We start from the raw sequence: 12417 nt of genomic DNA, 5'->3' as shown, positions 1-12417 counted from the left end.
CCCCTTTGCCAGCAATTCTCAAGAAATATTCAAACTTCAAGAAGAGATTCTACATTTCAAAGTTGTGTACGTGACTGGCTCAGAGTGTCCACCCATAACCTGTACATCATCTACTAACAAACCAAACGACAAGATCAACAGATTTGTCTTTGCAGGAAATTGTGATTATTAAACCACCAAGCACAATTTAAAATAAATAATCTTAATTTGTCCAAAAGCCTACTCCATTCATCCTATAAAATAAGACCTTTTTAGAGGAAGGTGTGATTAACATTCTTTTTTTTTTTAAATAAAATGTGGATGTTTCTTTATGAGGGTTTGAGAAAATATTGATACACAATATATATATTAAAAATTGTAAAAATATAGACAGCAATTCTTTTTCTTTTTTCTTTTCAAAGTATAATTTATTTTATCATTAATCATCATGATTTTAAGGTTAATATTTCAAGTAGTTATAAAATAAAATAAATCTTTTTTTATATATATACAAAAAAAATAATATTCACAGCATTTGTTTATGTTTGTGTTGTTATTAAACTTCCAACCACTAGATGGCAGCAGTCAGTCATTTTTTTTCAGGAGACAGAAAAGAAGGAATTTGCCATATTCTCTAGGTCTGTTTTCACGGTTTGAACCGTTTACTCGTGGGAATAAATTAATAAAGCTCAGCCCAGCAGGAAGTCTCTCCAGCGATGGTCCATAAAAACACTTCCCAAAACATCCACATTTGTAATCTGCAGCTTTGATTGTGGCATCGCAGCATGTGTGCATCAGTGGTATCAAGGACGGATGGGAAGAAGGGACCAGGGTTTGGCTCAAAACCCTTAAAAAAAACTCACCAATATCCACATGTAATTTCCCCTTTCACTTTTATCATTTATTCATAAAATCCTCTTCTGTGCTGCTGCCGGGTGATTAAAATATGAGAACACACGCATGAAGCCATGCATGTTCTCATGTCGAGGAGTGTGTTGGTGTGTGTGACACATGTGCATGCTGTGCTCGCCCAATTATTTTTGAATCTAAATGAAACATCTGTTGCACGCCATCTGTAGTAGGAGAGCATCGCGGACAAGACGACAATCTTTGATGGAGCTCGCACAGTTTCAAGATGTGTTCACTTAGTCCACAAAAAAACACACACACATGCACAAGCACCCGGGCGTCTGGCACACAAGCTTTTGAATTAAGGGGTCCGCGAGAGTAAGTGACAAATACTCTTAAGACGGGAGGCTGCGGGCGAACACTGATGAATCATTCATTAATGACGGAGTTTCCAAGTTATTCATTATTTTACTGCCTCTGGTTGAGAACGAGCCGAGGATCTCAACTGGTTGTCTTAAGGGTTAAAAGACACGTTAGATAACAAGCGGATTTTCCAAAAACCACAATCATCAAATGCAAACCCTTTTGCAGAAACTTCCGGGAATAATGGACAGTGAAATATATGAGGCAACATGGTGAGAAAAATCACTCTTCCACAGAACCTGAAGGCCTCGCAGCAAATGCCGATGTGTTCTCAACCTTAAACAGATTCATGGAATATCACTGCTAAAGGGGGGAAAGTCCGACACCCAGTCAAGGTTAAGTCCTCGAAGCTTTGAGAAAGAATGCAAACTTAGTGGAGCAAAATATTATTGTCAAGTTTTAGGCTGCAGGACAGGTTAGCTCGTCCCTCTGGGGTTCTGTCTTGTCTCGAATCGTGGAGACTCAAGCAATCCAAGTGAATAAATGTCTAATTAACAGAATTACTTTTCATTAAATCCAGTTTATCCTCTGAGCTAAGACCATAAAAGCAGGTGGAAGATAAAGAAAGGCTATCAGTCCGGACTCATCAGAATAAATGCTTACCAAGTAAACAATTTTAAAACATAGGGGGAAGATTATGCTCATTTTTATTTCATGTTCATGCCAATTTATTAACAAACTAACTTCACACAGCTCTCCAGTATAAGTGTTATTCATTCATTTGAAACAAGGCGTTTACCAAACAACAAATGGAAATTTAACATTTTGGAATTAGCACCAAAAAAATGATACACAAATTTATTTTGGTCAAGATAAAACCAGTAGAAGTAGGAAGATACAACAAAGTTTTTGAATGCATGTATTTATTAAAGGGCAGCTAATGTGGAAACCCAACTCTCCTGACTCACTCCCATGTTTCAAATGTTGAAGTCTTCTTCTCGAAGATGCATTAATTCTCTCATCATGACCATGTTTGGAACTTGTTACTTTATAAAGTTCTTCCCCGTCTGAAATCTCGGTGAACGAGAGGTTACAAGAGGGAAGAACATTATGACGTTATAATTTGGCTTCACTAATTCTGCAGTAGGAAAAAACGACCTGCTTTTGAAATTATATACACAAGTCCCTTGAAGGTGAAGACTTCAGGGATTGATTACGCTGTGTGACAAACCTCGATGCTTGACAAATCACAGCAGAGTGGGTGTGGTTATGGTCAACATTTTCTGAGCTCCAGAAAGATAAAGTGATTTCAGTGGGCGGGGCTTAAGCACTGTAAATATTCCAATGAAAAGAGAGTTTTGTACAAACAAACACATATTGATGATACAATAGAGTCCAACATCTATTTAAGACACACTTAAATCAACACATTAGTTCACCTTTAACATTTATGTATAATTTAAAGGTTTAAATAAGCATAAAAATGGTTTTAAAATATCCTAATTCATATATTTACATTTTTTTTAAATGCTTATGAAGAATTAACCAAGTCAAGTGGTTTCCAATATAAATGTATAGAAATAACAACCCTTCAGAACTCCTATTTCAAAAGTGGGTGAAATCCTTGAGGTGATGATCGGCGGCATCTCTACACATATTTGATATTCTGTGAAAAGGATGAGACGGTCCTGCATTCATGATGAGTTGGGGAAATGGGTAAACATTATTAAAAATTGTCTCGGATTTGTTTAGACAAGCTGCGTGGGAAAGGAAAGCGTCAATCACGCAGACATGTGTGTGTTTGCCTGGATAAATATTGTCAGAGTGGATTAGAAGTCCAATGCAGCAACCATATGGATGACAAGCCTTTTTTTTTTTTTTTTTCAGGGTACACTTTCTTCGCGCCAGACGTGCACGCACACACACACCCAGACGCAGTGTTCAGAACACACTTATGATTCAATCCCACAGAAAGATGAGCAGACCAAATATCTGCGGCGAAGATCGACCAGCCGTGGACAAGCCCACCAGACCCTGACCCATGGAGGGAAATAAAAGGGGAGGGATGATCAAGCGCTGAAAGAAGGATCACATCAGGATGGAAGGAATGAAGAAAAAAACTGAAAAATAAAATTATGAAGCGCAGAAGTAAAAATGTGAATGGAAGGAGAAAAAAAAAAGAGTGGAGGGGAAATGAGTTGTTCATACCTGACTGCTCCTGTGATATAAAATCCAATTTGGAGAGGCATAGATATGAGGAGGGGGCTGAGGAGGAGATAAAGTAGGGTTCTTTTCCCCTGCTGCGCCCTTGTCCCATCTCAAACACTTATTCCTTACACACACACACTCAGACACGTGCTGATGCCAATATTCACATCAGCAACAAAATAATGAACAATAGTGCGACTGCCACGGCGTGATAGGTGACCAGTGTATCGTTCCGTTATTACCACACACACACACGCACGCACACACACGATAATTACAACCTTCCCTAGACTTTTTTTTATTGAATTCTTATCTCTCAGGAGATGACTCGCCAAACTGAGTGGTAAGGAAGGAGTTGGTGCTGAAATTAATTTTCTAAAAAGCAAACTGGAGATAAGAGCCATTGAGAGAGTCTCGGGTCCACACAGGGAGGTGTCACGACTCACGAGAGAGTGCAGCTCTGCAAGGCATGGCTAGTGAGGAGGAAGACAGGTTAAGTCCAGGACACGTTTTAGGATTTATCATATATCAGCAAAAAAAATAGTTGGATTATGAGAAAAGAAAAAAAAAAATGGGTCAAGGATTTCTGGTTGTACACTTGGGGGAATAGAATTTTAAAATTAAAAATTAAAATAATTTATAGTTAGTTGAAAAGTTCAATAGGAAAGCTTAAACTCTGCCTCTTTTCTTTGTGTTTTTTGTAGTTTTGAATGCCACAGTCTTGACAGAATTGAATGATCGTGCTGTTTTAGATGCTGTATAATGACAATAAAGACTCTTCAATCTTAAATAAGTCGTGCATTTGTTATCTACACGGAGGATAGCAATAAAAAAAACAATGTTTAAAGGTCAACTAATGTGTTAATTTAAGTGTGTCCTACATAGATGTTGGACTCTATCGTATCATAAGTATGAGTCTGTTTGTACAAAACTCTTTTCATTGAAATATTTACATTAGAAAATTATCTTAAGCCCCGCCCACTGAACACACCATTTTTCTGAGATTAAATCTTGATAACCATAACCACGCTTACTCTGCTGTGATTGGCCAAGCATTGAGGTTTGTCACCGCACATCATCAATCCCGGAAGTCTCCACCTCCAAGGGACTTGTTGTATAAACAAAGCATGCGTGATTACAGCTGGCTGGAGGAGGAGTGAAGCCTTTATTACGTCATTATTGACTTCACTGTCATAACCTCTCGTTTGCCGAAATTTCAGACGGGGAAGAACTTTATAAAGAACAAGTTCAAAACAAGGTCATGATGAGAGATTTACTGCATCTTGAAGAGGAAGACTTCAACATTTGAAACATGTGAGAGTAACAGGTGAGTTGGAGTTTAACATTAGTTGCCCTTTTAACAAGTTCAAATTGTTTGCTTAATGAATATCTCTAATCCCAGGGTACCCAAAACTCTTACGTAGGGCCACGTTTGATGAATTGAAAACGAGCCAGGGCCAAATATGGACAGTGACATCATACTAAGAGTATCATGTATGTACTTCTGAGCTGTTTAAAGGCTTATGTAACAGTTTAAAAGTTGTATTTTTACAATATTATAATAAAGTTAAGGTGATCACACAAACTCTGCTTAAGGGCTGCAAATGTCCCCATAAGCACTTGTGTTTTTTGGTCATCCATCTCTTACTCCACAGTCAGTTGTCACTCACCTGTCTTGTACAATAAGATACTTTAACCTAATTTTCTGTTTCTCTCCGATGTCACTTACTTGTGGGTGCAAAGGGCAGATTGGCAAAGAAGGTCCTGAGACGTCCAGCCAGCCACTCCATACTCTCATGAAGGTTGGCCAGAGCCTTGAGGTCACTGACGTCACGCAGGATCTCATTCTGGGGGATTAACTTGTCCCCCAAGTTTCCGGTCAGCACCTCAGACTCTTTAGCAAACGCCACCCTGGGAAATTAAACAAAACATTGTTTCAAACATATGAGAAATGTTTTGATTACTACAAACAGCTTCAGTCAGCTAAAGCTGGTGGGACCAGAAGAGATTATTCAATGTTGGTGGTGTTCTGAATAACCATCTGCATCCACACATGTTTTGAAGGATACATCGCAAAACAGAGAGAGAGCTACCCTTTTTTCTCCTTTACTAACATTTTTTTGTCTTATGTCAGATAGTTCCAGAATGCTATGATAAACTGTCGTTCTGTTGAGCTCATTGCGATAATGTTTATATTAAAGCTGAAAATGTTTAGAATTATATATATTATTTAATAAATAAAAGCCAAAAATCTTTGGAAAAAAAGGTCTGCGTCCTTTTTTAAATACATTTTTTTGCATTTTTACAGCCAAGAGTGGATCAAGCATATTAAAAAAGAATAATAATTTTGAATCAGTCAATAAAAAAATAATTGATATATGGAGTTTAAATTATAAAATGTCTATCTAATTGAATGTAAATCTTTTTAAAAACAGACTGAACTCTTGAATTACAATAATAATTGACTTTCTCTTCTCACTCATCTAAATAAAAATTACAATAACGCTTTTTTTCCATTGTATTTCTGGATGGTGTCGTTAAACTTTCCAAGTCACTTATTTCTGTCAACGATTTCTTTACTACCTGACACAGAAGCAAAGTTTCTAAAAGAAGGTCCTCTTGGCACAAAGACTGATTGCAAATATAGGGAGAACATACAGAAGGTCAGGAGAGTTTGTAAACAAAACAAAAGGAAGTGAAAGCTCGAGTGAGAGCAGCATGTCCAAAACAAAAACCACAGGTGGAGATGAGCGAACAGTCAGCCGCGAGTCAGCGAGCAGACACTCGGAAGGCAAAAAAATGAGCAACGGCAGGAAGCAACATAGAATCAAGGACGAGTGGGACAGACTTTATATTTGAAGAGAAAAAGAAAACTTCATCTCTAGATCACAACGGGTATGTGGGTGGATAGCCGAGTCACTGGGAAGCCTGGAGGTTGAGATGCCTTGAAGAACAGATGGAAGGAAGACCAGCCACCAGCATGTGAAGCCTGTTAATGAGGCTTCACTTAAGCTTCGTGTTGTCGAAGATGTTGATGTGTTTCTCACCAATTAATACATTTTTAAGAAATGCTTTTACCATCTCGTGTTTGTTAGGGATATAATGACCAGATACATCACAATAAATTTCCATTCTCGGTTGTTAGACTCTCTTTATGTCTGGCATGGTTAAGAGGAATCACACGTTCTTGTGAAGGTTCAGGTCAAGTATATAGTGGCTCATTAATATGTCAATATTAGAAGGAAGATGAGTGTTGAGACGCAACAAAGACGACTGAGGAGACCGGAGGACAAATGCATGTTTGTTTTGTTAGTCTTTGTTCTTGTTTGTTTTTTCAAGACAGTGTGAAACAAGGATTCATTGAACAATACATAGATTAATTGTGATTAATAGAATACATTTTAACCGTGTTTTATTCTGCATTGTCAAATCAATATATTCATGCACTCTTTTTAACAAATAAACTCCTCTTTCAAAACATCAATCTGCATTAATGTTACTCCTTTTTCAACCTACTACAGAGACAGATAATGTATTACCATTGTCCTAGACGAGTGCTGATATCATAAAGAATATTGAACTATTCATATTGGTTTGTTGGTTCTGGAAGTTAATATGCAACTTGAATAACCAAAGGAGAAGATAAATAATAAAGTTTTTCGCCCAGGTTGTCTGTCTATCTCAAACTTGCGGCCAGAAACAGTGTTCTGTTTTCTAGTTGTGTGTTAACATCTATCACAGTCCTCATCATAGAAGTGTGTGTGTGTACCTCGTGAAATCCTCTTCATCCTCTCGTTTCTGGCGGTTCTGTCTGGGTTGGGTCATGTTCATCCAGTTGGGGAGAGACTGTAGAAGACGACTGATGTCCTCATCTTTAGACCATGAAGCACTGATGGTGAGTTTCTCCTCACACTGGACAACACCTCTGTAGACACCAAACACTTTTGATCACAACATACTCAAAATGTATTTTCTTTCTAAATTTTGTAAAGAATGATCTGCCATATGAAGAAAATCACTTTTTTTAAACCCTTTTGTTGAAACTTTTTACAGTTTCATTGCATATAAGTTGTTGGTATGGCAACTAAGAACTATTTTGACACAAACATAGAAGAAAAACACTCTGTTAATTACAAAAAACACAATAATGAACTTTGTGGTGAATTCAAGTAACAGCTTCTCTTTTAAAAGAAGTCAAAAACAACCCTGTGATTAATATGATGTTCAAGCAATTAATAATAGCTAAGAAAAAGAAAAAACACATCATTATTTTTCTTTAATAGTCATAGTAACACAATGATTTGACGCTGTGTTTAAGCTCAGTTAGCTCACTATATAGCTCTTGATCACACAGGAGGGGGTGGAGAAGAACCATTTAAACAAACCATAATGAACACTAACACTTCTGGACACGCCCCGATGAAGCTGAGATTGACCTGTGAGGGAGTCCAGATGGACTCCTAGCAACCTGTCAGCAGGCGTCCCACAGCGTCTGGTCACTCAAACTACTTCTCTCGGAAGTTGCCAGAACCCCTCTCCACCTGGCCAGCTGTTACCTGGTCTCAAGGAAGCTGCTGCGATGACCTTTTCACTGCAGCTGTGCCAGGGGTGGGCTAGTGTGTGTGTGCGATGTTTGTTCAAGTATTTGTGTGTGTACTTCTTCTAACAGCATCAAGCTGAGATCAGTGTCATTCTGAGCTCTCGTCATCATGTGTCAGGCTTTATAACCAGTACATGAAAACAAATGTAAACTTAAACCATATTCTCTTATACGCCGAGTCTCAAGAGTGAAACTAAAAAGTTAATATAGTGTTACTGTTACATTATGTACTTTTTTAATAGCTTAATTAAAGTGTTAAAAGGATCAAGAACATGTTATCTTCTTAAAATTAATTGATCCAACAAAGACAATAGTGGAATCACCAAAGTTTTTAACTTGTTTTCGCTCTATTCCTCAAAAAGACAACAATAAAAACAACAAAACAAAACAAAAAAACACTACAATCGACCATTCACAGTACAAGCCAAAATTTTGGACACACCTTCTGGGCTCATTCACCGTTTTTGTAATTTTTCGGTATGGCTGACCTTCGTTTCTTAAAGTAATGATGTAATCACTCTTTTCCCTTAATTTAGCTGATCGGTTCTTGTCATAATATGAATTTCAACAGTTGTCCAATAAGGCTGTGTTTCAACACAACTGATGTTAAATAAACTACCTCCTGACTTCCTTAAGAAAAAGCTAAAAGTCTGCAAAGCAGTCATTAGGAAAAAGTTGGATACGTTGAAGAAACTAGACTAAAAAGGAGTTTTCAGTTATGCCTTCAGCGATGAGCTACAATCTAAATAAATAATGAAAGAGAATCATTCTAGAATCTATGGTAAAAAAAAAATGGGATGAAATATCAATAATATTTGTGAAATTATAACATTTTGTATTTTATAATCTAGTTCAGTAAACAATTCACACATCCATGAGTACAAAAACAAAACGGCAATAAGAAGGATCTTTTCAGTGGATACCTGTAGGCTGTGTTGCAGATCTCTCTGTACTCCTTCAGCTTGTCACACACCATTTCCAGGAACTGGTTGGAGTAGGCACTCAGGTCCTGCATCAGGCTCATCAGGTCTTGGATGGACTTCTCCACCACCACAGTGCTCTGGAGCAACAGACACACAATCATGTGTACAGCATTCACAACGCCATAATAACAGTAATAACACAGTTTTTACTTGTGTGTTATCGATACCTAAAATGAGACATGAACACTTCCATTCATGTCAAAATATGTGACTTATTTTCATTAAAAAACACAAAACAAACATAATTTCCAACAAATTACTGATGATCTTTTTAACTTATTATATTATATAATTGTTATCTTATCAGTAAGACAACAATTAGTCATAATAGTACACAGATTATATTTGAGGGTATCGCATCTTAGTTGTACGAACATAATCAAGTAATGAATAAAAACACAAGTGTCAACATTGACTGAAGGGCGCAGCAGTGCCAGTAATTAATCATCACAATAATGACAGGACCCCTGATGTGACTGAAAGATATTAATATTAATAGCCTCTTCCTTTTGCTCACTTTGTCACGGGCACAGACAAACAGCAGACGCTCCGCGGGGAGTGTTAATGATCCGTAGATCCGGACCACTGAGGGCTCACCAAGGCCGATCCTTGTCTCTGCCAAGGCAGCACCTTTTCACTGCCGGTGCCAATCTGGCGCTGGAAACAAATCCATCTCAGTGGACGTAAAGGTTTCTTGCTGTGACCCCTTTATGTAAGAGTTTCGTGTTAATTACCAGGAGAACATAACACCTTCTGCAATTTATCGTCTTGGTCTAGAAAGGTGCTTTACAAATAACCTTTACTTACTTACTTAAGAAAAATTGAAATGTAGAAATCGAATTTATAGTAATGATAGCAAAAAGATCAGCTTGGTCCTATCTCGCCTACACTGTCGCAGCTGTTATACAAATTGAGATACTTAATTGAAAGAAAGGTCAACATATCCTGTTAGAAACTGATTAAAATGCAACGGTTAAGTAACAATGTAACACAACATTAACATTAAAAACAGATATACCGTATAATCTTAATTAAAATCTAAATCCTACTCAATAATACCTTTTATATGGAAATACTGATGAAGTTAACCATGTAAGAAACAAAAAAATAAAATGTATGTTTCACTTTAAGAAATGTTTTCTTCACCGAACGAATGATGGAATTATGTGGAACTAAGTGAGTGGTTAAATGAGAGAGAACCAAAGAGTCTGTAATGCGTTTAATTTTCTGCGCTATATACTAGATATAACTAGAGCAAAATAACACTATGATTAAATGACTAAGCTCCAGACCTCTACAGTAGGTAATGTTACTTTGAGAAAACACAACCTTATTTCAGAATGTACACCATTAGCCTTTAAAAGGCAACTAATGTGAAAACCAAACCCTCCAGACTCACTTCCATGTTTCAAATGTTGAAGTCTTCCTCTCCAAGATGCACTAAGTCTCTCATCATTACCATGTTTTAAACTTCCTTTATCAAGTTCTCCCCTGTCTGAAATTTTGGCGAACGAGGGGTTACGAGAGCGGATAGCGGATAATGGCTTCACTCCTCCTCCAGCCAGCTGTAATCATGCACCGCTTTGTTTATACAGCGAGTTCCTAGTAAACAGAGACTTCCTGGACTGATTACGTGTGTTGACAAATGTCGAGGCTTGACCAATCACAGCAGTGTTTCCAGTGGGCGGGGCTTAAGAACATTTTCATATGTATTATGAAAATGTTTCAATGAAAAAAGAGTTTTGTACAAACAAACAAATACTGATGATACAATAGAGTCCAACATCTATTCAAGACACACTTAAATCAACATTTTAGTTGCCCCCTAAATTTGTCATTTGTAATACATAGTTCAGGAGTAAACCAGTGAACTTACAAATCATTTTTGAAACAGGTACAGATTTTCAATGTAAATAAAAACCATTATCGTGTCGAGCAACATTTGTTTCCCCTTCCTGCTGCCAAGACACAGGGTTGCCAAGTACAGAGCGGGCCAAGCCAGTAGCTGGAGAAGAGTAAACAATGACTGCCTGATCCATTACTTCGACTCTAACAAATGCGCTTGTGCTTTGCTCCCTCTTCTAATTCTACTCATTTAACACAGCAATTTGTCTTAGGCAGTAGAAATCATTAAAAAGTAATCAAGGGACAGATTGAGAAAGGGAGGGCTGATAGGAAGAGAGTGCGAATGCTGGGGGAGTGTTTTTGCAACATCTACTCTATCTTACTGGATCATTACGTCAGACAACATCCCGCTTTGAGGCTTCACCATTCGTCCGTCAGCTCTTCCATCCATCTCCTGTTTTAGGCTTAAAGGTCAACCCACTGTGCCAGAGAGCGAGAATCACTCCTCTCAGCCTCTACTTTCTTGATTTTATTAGCACTAAGTTGCACTTTGCTTCAACTCTTTCACATCATTATTGCAAAAAAGCAAAATCATCAAGATGTATTACAACCCAGCACTGCAAATGGACTCTGAAATAAGATGGAATAAAAGGCAATCATAAAAGGAGAAATTGCAACCGAGAGGACAAGCTCTTATATAGGCGCCTTAGCTGATGCACAGTTAACACGGCAAAACAAAAAAAAAAAAAGCAATTCCATCTCTTATAAATGTTTTATGAAGTCATATCCTGCTTTCCTACTATCCATACTTGAAGTGACATGAAGGAGTCTAAAGGTATGTCGACTCATTTCATGTGAACAGGCCGGGGGGCAGGAAAACAGAGTTGCTACAGATAACAATAAATAGAAAATAATCATAAAAGCACTGAAAGCACAGACCTAATTCGCAGTCGATGCTGCCGTCATGCATTTAAAACACATTCTTGACAGCGTGACCTTGAAGACACTACCTGCTCTACGAGGACCCAAGCGTTCGCTGGTTTCTGACGTCAGAAGGAAGTTCTGCCGTCTAACAAGACCCAACACAAAAATCTAACGTCAGTGAAAATGTTTGATCCCAGCTGCAGTTTTTGCATCTAATGTTGAAATTAGAAGGATCCACTAGATCCTTCAGAGAAGCCCTTTTAAAAGTCAGTGTCAAATCTTGGCTCTGATTGTTCAATGCGTGACAACTTGGTTTCAGTTTTCCATTTTATAATATTTTGCCATAAACGTGTTGAAGATGTGCAGTTGTTGTCTCCAATGCTACGATTAAGTAATGTTGGTTGTTATAAAAGTAAGTAAGTAAGTAATATTTATTTATATAGCGCTTTTCCAGACCAGGGTCACAAAGCGCTTAAACAATCAAAACAATACTCAAAAAAGTATATACTTTAAAGATCAAGATAATACTGAGAACAACACAGGAGTTCCAGAAAATCAAGGAAAAGCCTGAACAAATAAAAAAGTCTTAAGATGTTTCTTAAAGCAGTCAGTAGATCCATCAAGCGCAAAGAGAGAGGAAGATTGTTCCAAAGCTTAGGAGCAACA

At 37.6% G+C, this 12417-nt stretch overlaps 1 protein-coding gene across 1 annotated transcript in view; it reads right to left on the bottom strand.

Annotated features, from left to right (window-relative positions):
- Positions 1-12417, bottom strand: part of exoc4 (exocyst complex component 4) — a 100958-nt gene that overhangs the window by 16114 nt on the left and 72427 nt on the right. Inside the window, exons 14-16 of the mRNA XM_087787270.1 lie at positions 8923-9059; positions 7169-7324; positions 5129-5310 (exon numbers count right to left, since the gene is read on the bottom strand). Of these exons, the coding sequence (XP_087643396.1) occupies positions 5129-5310; positions 7169-7324; positions 8923-9059 (475 nt within the window). The remainder of the gene's footprint in view (positions 1-5128; positions 5311-7168; positions 7325-8922; positions 9060-12417) is intronic.

This window comes from Callionymus lyra, chromosome 3 (genome assembly GCF_982586985.1).
Source record: "Callionymus lyra chromosome 3, fCalLyr1.hap1.1, whole genome shotgun sequence".
Lineage (NCBI taxonomy): Eukaryota > Metazoa > Chordata > Actinopteri > Syngnathiformes > Callionymidae > Callionymus > Callionymus lyra.
The sequence above is the reverse complement of the archived record's forward strand: the minus strand, read 5'-3'. Positions and strand labels throughout refer to the sequence as shown.